This window comes from Numenius arquata, chromosome 4 (assembly GCF_964106895.1).
Source record: "Numenius arquata chromosome 4, bNumArq3.hap1.1, whole genome shotgun sequence".
Classification (NCBI taxonomy): domain Eukaryota; kingdom Metazoa; phylum Chordata; class Aves; order Charadriiformes; family Scolopacidae; genus Numenius; species Numenius arquata.
In genome coordinates, this window is record NC_133579.1 from 69,059,188 (window position 1) to 69,067,693 (window position 8,506).

Sequence of the window (8,506 nt, forward strand, 5' to 3'; positions counted from 1 at the left end):
TACTACGAAAGGCAATCTAAAAACACATTTTGGAGTTCATCGAGCGAAGCCACCACTTAGAGTACAGCACTCGTGTCCCATTTGTCAGAAGAAATTTACAAATGCGGTTGTTCTTCAGCAGCACATTCGTATGCATATGGGCGGGCAAATTCCAAACACGCCGCTACCAGAGGGCTTCCAGGACGCCATGGACTCAGAGCTTTCCTATGATGAGAAGAACGTTGACACACTGAGCAACTTTGATGATGACATTGATGAAAATTCTATGGAAGAGGACCCGGAGCTAAAGGACACGGCAAGTGACTCATCCAAACCCCTTATCTCTTACTCTGGGTCGTGTCCTTCTTCGCCACCTTCTGTGATCTCCAGTATTGCTGCTTTGGAGAATCAAATGAAAATGATTGATTCTGTCATGAACTGTCAGCAGCTGACCAGTTTAAAATCCATGGAAAATGGATCAGGGGAAAGTGACCATTTGAGCAATGACTCCTCGTCAGCCGTTGGTGATCTCGAAAGCCAGAGTGCAGGCAGCCCTGCAATGTCAGAGTCTTCTTCCTCCATGCAAGCTTTGTCTCCTGTAAATAGCAATAGCGAAAGTTTTAGATCAAAGTCCCCAGGTCTCAGTAACCAGGAAGAGCCACAAGAGATACAATTAAAGACAGAAAAACCGGACAGTCCACCACCCGCAACTGAAAATGGAGGCGCATTAGATCTGACATCCACCAACCCGGGAAGACCGGTCATCAAAGAGGAGGCTCCTTTTAGCCTGCTGTTCCTGAACAGAGAACGTGGTAAGTTTAAAAGTACTGTTTGTAATATCTGTGGCAAGCCTTTTGCTTGTAAGAGTGCATTGGAAATTCACTACCGCAGCCATACTAAAGAACGTCCATTTGTTTGTACAGTCTGCAGTCGTGGGTGTTCCACTATGGGTAATTTAAAACAGCACTTACTGACGCACAAATTAAAAGAGCTGCCTTCTCAGTTATTTGAACCCAACTTTACTCTAGGTCCCAGCCAAAGTACTCCTAGCCTGGTCACCAGTACAGCGCCTACCATGATCAAAATGGAAGTGAATGGTCACAGCAAGCCGATCTCTTTGGGTGAGGTTCCCTCGCTTCCAGCTGGAATCCAGGTTCCTGCTGCACCACAGACAGTGATGAGTCCGGGGATCACCCCTATGCTGGCACCCCCCCCTCGCCGGACTCCCAAGCAGCACAACTGTCAGTCGTGCGGGAAGACCTTCTCCTCAGCAAGTGCACTGCAGATACACGAGCGCACCCATACCGGTGAAAAACCGTTTGGTTGCACAATCTGTGGTAGAGCTTTTACCACAAAGGGGAATCTTAAGGTAAGAGGCCAAATAAAACTGTAACGGCTCGGGGGGGGTTTAAGGCACTGTGCTTGGACTCAGCAGGTTTTAGTGCTTAGTGTTTGTCCCAAAGGCAGGAGAGAAGGGAGCCCTTCGAGGAAATGCTTGCTGCGTAAGTGGTGGTTATTGTGCTTCCACTGTGGTGAAAACGGGGACTGGAAAGCGGCAGTGCAATGATGTGAACTTTAAAACTGGTTCCGGGCGTACGTGCACGCACGTTGTAGTTCTCCCGAGAGACGTGATGGCAGTCAGCTGACGGACACGTTCTGGCAGTTCTTTGTGGACCATCAGTGCGAGATAACCTCACTATAAACCAGAAGCGTGGAGCTTGCTCAGCTCCTTGGGTGCCTCTCAAATTCCCATTTTCTATTCGGCTTTGCAGCCATTGCAGACTAGAAAGCTGTTTCCCGCTGATTTACAGCGGGTTACTGCAGGACCGGCGCCTCTTATTCCCACAGTCTGGTTTAACCATCAGGACACAGCCTGGGGAATACAGCTTTAAATGTCCTTTTTTAAAATATTGAATTTAGGAAAATAATCCATGCCTCTGACGTGAGATAAAACATTATGAAAACAGACAAGCTGTAACAAGGGGAAGGGCAGAAAAAAAACGCCCAACCCCTAGTACGTCCCTTGGTAATCTTCAGTCTGTGAGGACTTCCAGCTTGCATGTGAAATTGTCTAACCTAAGAGGGTATGTACTCTTTATTCTTGCAGCGCTGCGTTTGTTTTCACTGGGATGAAACAAATGCACCTTGAAAAATTGCTGCGGAGCTGGGTTTTCTTTGTATAGGTTGACTGGGCCTTAGAACTGTGTCTTAACTGGAACTGATTTGTTTTCAATGCAAATTAAATTTTAAAAAAAGCAAGCGATACTGTAAGTAGCAGCATTTCGGGCCAGCCGCCTCCCCAGAACGTGCTAATTTGGGGGTGCTTCTTGTCCCCGTTTGCTCCCCAGGTTCACATGGGAACCCACATGTGGAATAACGCTCCCGCGCGCCGCGGCCGCCGCCTCTCCGTGGAAAACCCCATGGCTCTGCTCGGTGGCGACGCGCTCAAGTTCTCCGAGATGTTCCAGAAGGATTTGGCAGCTCGGGCCATGAACGTTGACCCCAATTTTTGGAACCAATACGCTGCAGCTATCACTAACGGACTTGCCATGAAGAACAATGAGATTTCTGTCATACAGAACGGAGGCATTCCCCAGCTCCCAGTAAGTCTAGGCGGAGGCGCCATCCCGCCTCTAAGTAACCTTACCGGTGGCATGGACAAAGCTCGCACGGGCAGCAGCCCTCCCATTGTCGGTCTGGACAAAGCAAGTTCTGAAACGGGAGCCAGTCGTCCATTCACCAGATTTATTGAGGATAATAAAGAGATTGGCATAAATTAAAAGCATTCGTTCCGAATAACTGTTGGACCGCTACTCGACACAACACTCATCCTGTTCCATGTACAGCTTTTGAAGCTAAGCATTAGTTTCCTGACCTAAATGCATAGTTTCCCTTTAAAGTTTTACCCATAGCAGAAATACCTAACTTTGTGGCTGCTGAAAAGTTGTCTTGCAAGATCTGCATGGTACTTCTTTCAACAGTGAGTTTGACTGTTACTGAGAACTTTGAAATCTTTTAATTTAACAGAAAACAAGCAAACAAATCATGGGATAACTTCATTAGAAACAGGAAGAGGCTAGTCTACGTCCACTTTGCTTCTTACAAAACTTATTATCACCTGAGAAATTGGGGGCTTCATTACGGCATTGTCACACTTATTTGCTGGTTTTGTTCAAATTAGTTAGCAACTTGGACTATGTTTTTAGGAATCTTAATCTTAAATAAGTGATTTAGTACCCCAATGCTGTGTATTATTACAGTATCCTTGTCTGTAGTATTTATAATGTTAAGATTATGCGGGTAACAGACAATATACTAGCCCCAAACATAAATGAAGCTTTTGTACTGCAAAATACATCTGGCTATGTGATTTTTTCTTTTTTTTTTTTTTTAAAAAAAAAAGCAAGTTTTGTTTTACTATAAATAAGTGGTTTATTTCAATGCAGGCAAAATTGTGAAGTTTTATTGGGAAAGATAGCATGCTTTTCATGTGCAAGTACCTGTCAGTAACAAACCTTTTTTTATTTAAATATTTGTAGCTGCTATGTGGACAGTTGTTCTATTAAATGAAAAGAAAATGTAGTGTGGACTTTAGCTCAATGATTGGAAAACAAGTTACAGACAAACCTTAGCACCATAAATTATTCACAACATTATAAATAGTTGTGAGTAAATACTCCATGTTATCAAAGCTGTACAATAAAAAAGGTAATGTTTGTATAATGTGGTTGCAAACTCTTAATTTATACTATTGCACTTTTAGTATTTTGTATTAGGGAGGTTTGTCTATAATTTGAAACTGAACAAAGATGTAAACTATTTTATAAATAGTACTTTGACTTAAGGAATAAGGAGAACCGTGTTGCAGTTTCTTGTTTTGTTTTAAGGTCAAACAATGAGAGATCTCTTATTAACTAAGCAGAAAAGCCGCACAGAACTGTCAGATCCTTAGGAAATATGGGGCCTGCCATTTCTTAAATGGAAATGATTCATTTAACTTTTCTACAAAGCCCACTTAAAAGCATGACAACCCCCGACAGAATTCTGATACATTTATCTTAGGAGTGTGATATTAATACAAGCCTAGGATAGAGGAAGGAGAACATTGTGTAGGTTTAATTTGACTGTAATCTGTTCTGTCTCTTCCACACATACCCACGAGAAAGATGTCGGCTGCCTAATAACACAGGAACACAATAATAACTTTGGGGCAGCGTGAGCAGTAGTAACATACAAATATTCTGTATTTATTTCCAACTCTTGCTGATTATCTTCTCAAATTGCTCCAAAGCACAATGTACTCTGATTAATCAAATATAATTTTGTGTTGATTGCATTGTTTAAATTACACTTGAGTCAAGAAAGGGAATGGTTCCACTCATAAGCTAGGCTGGGGATGCTGAGGAGACAGGGGCTTAATCAAAACTTGAACAGTAAACGTTTTGTGTACTACCTCATTTTTGTGCATTACAAGCATGGTGGAGTTGACACTATGAACTTCCGTCCGGCAGAATTGCTTGAGGGACATTATGGGTAGCTGGGTAACAGCACAAGCAGTTTTATGCCCCTGCAGAACGAATCAGACAGTGAGGTCTTCTCAGTTGAGACTGAAAAATAGGACAATCTTTCTTATACAACAAAAACCATTACTGTAAGAGGATGGACTATTTCTGCCATCATGTAATGGAGTGAAAAGAGGTTCAAAGACTTATTAGCTGTTTGTTTCTGCTGGAAATGAACAATGAACTCTACAGCTCCATTTTCTACAGTGATGAGATAGAGATATATAGATATATATATCTATATATAAGCAAAATTATATATCTGTAACACCTCTACAATATAACATCTTTTTTGCCACAGTGTGTGGATGGTTGGGGGTGTTTCCAAGCATTGAAAAAAAGAAAACTGAGGTGGCTTAATGTTGCTGTATTTCAGCAATTGAATGTTTTTATTTATCTGTGTCATTTTGGTGTGGCTTTTTTTCTTTTTTTTGATTAGTAATTGGTACCATGTAGTGTTATCTCTATTCCCTAAAGGGTGTGTATAACTTAAAAAACAAAAAAACAAAAAAACCAAAAAAAAAAAAAAAAGAAAGAAAAAAAACAGAAGAAAAAAGGAAAAAGGCAAAAAGAAAAAAGATGTAAAGCGTTGTAAATAAGATGGTTGATGATGGTACAGTAAGACTGACCCCATTTTGTATTCAGGGTTAGGTCATTCCTCTCTGCATGGTGAAGAGAGACACTATTTTTATACTGTGATACCATGTAGGGCTAGGAGCCTTCCTGAACCAGCTGGGAATTGTTACCTAGATCCAATATTTTTTATTATTAAATCTTGTTGGCTTGACACATCTACTGATTGAAATGGATGTCTTAGTCTAGGTTACTATTTTTGTCATATGGAATTGAATAAAATGCAGGATGTAATATTATTTCTGAATTGCGTTCCTTGATTATTCTAATAACAGAGCAAGATATGAGACTAAGGTCACTTGTGGTAGATTGGTGTCAATGACTTCTAATCGTCACATCTGAAAATCAGAATAAGGTCGACACCTTATATTCAAATGCTATTCTAATATATATTAACAGTGCAAAGGGGTAGAATTATTAAAGTCTCTTTTCCAATGAAAATAAATCCTAAGAGCATTTCTCACAAGACAGGAGGAGGAAAAAAAAAAAGCAAAACATTTTGGAGGGGGGAAGACAGCCTTTGGAAGGACTACTGTTTCAAATTGACTGTTTTCTGAACACTTATCATGTACTGTCTACCAAAAAAAACCTCCTTTTCATGTTGTTTAAACATCTGTCTAATATTCACAATACACTGCATGATAAAATTGATAAAATTTCGAAAGAAATTTTTCAGGAGCAGTTCAAATTCCAAAATAAAAAGATGAAAAAAAAATAAAATTGACAACTCGCATCCGTTCATTCCAAATGACATAATCTGTATGTTTAAACTCATGGCTTTGTTTCTTCTTTTTTTGCAAGACCCTACATTATCAAAGCACGTCTAACTTTAACCAAATTATTTTTTCACGTTGATTCAAATGAAAGTATTTACATTCTTAAGGTTAGGCATGTGATTAAGTATCTCCTGCAAAAAAGCTGTATGTTTGAGTAACCTTCAAGCTGTTATAATCCGGTGATGAATGCCTGCTGCATTTAAAACAGACAAAAGATAAATAAAAGAGAAAAATCTGTATTAATCATCTTTCAGTGGCCTTGTTATGAAGATACTCTGTTTTGTAAGACCTACGCAAAGAAGGTACGAGTTTCCTCTGGTGACTCAACAACAATAATAGGTTTGTGCTTGTGTTCCTGCCTGCACATCCCAGAGCCTTGCTGGGAGAAAACGTGATATGCACAAGAGAAGGAAAGCAAAGGAGCACTCATAGTTATGGTTCTGTTCAAAATATAAGAGGAAAATTACCTGCATTCCCCTCCTCCCAAAAAAAAAAAAAAAAAAAGGATGAAAGCAGAATCTTTTATCTACCAGCAGAATCTGGTATCTATTTTTAAATGTGTATGGGTTATTTTTTTTAATTGTAGGAAGGCATTAAATAATAAAATGTGCTACACGGGTAAAAATGGTCAAAGTCTGCTGAATTACAGGTGTTTAAAAATAGAGCCGTGTAGGAACTCTATATAATCAGAAAAATTGCCGGTTATGATTTTTTTCAGGGGAGGGTTATTTTACAACATGAAAATTCCAGCAAAGCTTTCAAACTTTTCATTTATATTTTTTCCATGAGTTATTAGAAAGAGAGCATTTATGACAAATGATTGACATAAGTACTGTTTTGTCCTTTTTTTTTTTTTTTTCCCTTTTTGATATATAAGCCCTCAATCTGTTCCTTTACCTAATTTGTCCTTTCTATCTTGGCAAATACTTCGTTTTTCTAAAGCTGCATTTGTGCTGTATTTGTGTTGCCTTTTATTTTCTTCTCTGCCTGTACTCTGTTGTTTGGAAGGTACTGTGTTTTGGTTTTTTTCCTTTTTCTCTAATTCTGCAGAAGTCAAAAGAGCTGCCTGTTTTTTTTTACATCTATGTGTAACACTAGCGTAATCAATGATGAAGTCATCAGTGATGCGATGAAGTATGTGCGTAGCTCACAGGATGTGCTAACAAACATGCCGTTCCCGCTCTTTCCTCCAGACGAAGGCATGAAGGCATTTTGTTAGTGTTGCTGGTGTAGGGCGGCCAGATGGTCAGGAGGATGGAAGTCCTGATCCTAACTTCATTGCGCCTGCTTTTACATCACTGGAAACTCCACGGGCTTCAGTGGAGATACTGCAGGTTTATACTGGTGCCGGAGGGACTGCTTCCAGGTTCAGATGTCTTGCTTTACTTTACATGTCATCAAAACAATGGCTAGCTATATAGTATATTAAAAGTACGTCTGGGCAAAAGCATTCTGGACTTTTATTTTTAAAAAGAGGGAAAAGAGAATACATATATTTTAGTATATACCACAGGATTATCCCAGTTTTAAAGGAGGTCCTGAAAGCTGAATCAAAAAAAAAAAAAAAAAAAAAGACTGGGCCTCTTAATAGAGAATTTGATGTCATCATATGAATAATCAGTCCTTTTTCACATAAATGCGTAAAAGAATCTTCCTATAGCTCTGCTATGCAAGGTAGGCATTCACAGGGAAATGCCTTTCCTTTGCAGGTATTAAAGATGTCAGCAGATTTATGAAAAGAAAAATACATATTTGTGCATGTCACAGTACCAATGTATAGGATTCTATTTTTTCAGAAGGGAGAATGTCTCGATCAATTGACAAAGTGACAAATGTGAAAGCCAACAGCTCCGGGCTGTACCACTGACATATTTTAGGGATGTGGGCAAATCGCTAATTAGACTCTGATTCTGCTTGGGAATTACATACTTGGGGGGCCTCTGGGAATCAGGGAGCGATCTCCCCCCCTTGCAGAGTCGGCTAGCACCTTGTAGTATTGGGATGAGTCGCCCCATCAGTAAAGATAGGGCAATACTTTTGTACCTACCTCACAGGGGTGTTGTGAGGAATAGTTTTATGTTTGTACCGTGTTTCAAAGATGGAAAATGCTTGGTATTATCGCTGATTTTAGAGAGTTTACAGTACATGTACTATTATTTATTATTTGTACTCCAGTAGTACCTATGGGCTCCAGTCAGGACTGAGAGGCCTTATCCTAAATGTTGTACACTCACCTACTTGGGACTGATACAAAATTTTACTCAGTAACATTTTGCAATGGAGGTATTTCATTATCAAGTATCTGTTTGATTACAATTGGGTTTAATTCAGTTATTTAGAAGTTCAAATTGATTATCGGTTTTAGACCATGGCAGAGAATTATCTCGTATCACATTTTGTTTTGAGCTTGTATTGATTTTCAGAAAAAGTGCACCAATTTTCTATGGATAATCTAGAATCAAATCTTGCTATCAGTGGAATTCTACTGTACTTTTTGCTATTAAAGCTAAACATTGAAATAAATGTGTGTGTATATATTATTATACACCAATATAT

The 8,506-nt window shown here is 39.4% G+C and overlaps 1 protein-coding gene across 1 annotated transcript in view; it reads left to right on the forward strand.

Moving 5' to 3' along the window:
* SALL3 (spalt like transcription factor 3) overlaps positions 1-2,759 on the forward strand; it is a 19,851-nt gene extending 17,092 nt beyond the window's left edge. Inside the window, exons 2-4 of the mRNA XM_074146435.1 lie at positions 1-791; positions 1,008-1,348; positions 2,328-2,759. The exon at positions 1-791 is cut by the window's left edge and continues 2,146 nt beyond it. Coding sequence (XP_074002536.1) covers positions 1-791; positions 1,008-1,348; positions 2,328-2,759 — 1,564 coding nt within the window. The remainder of the gene's footprint in view (positions 792-1,007; positions 1,349-2,327) is intronic.
* The last annotated feature ends 5,747 nt before the right edge of the window (positions 2,760-8,506 follow it).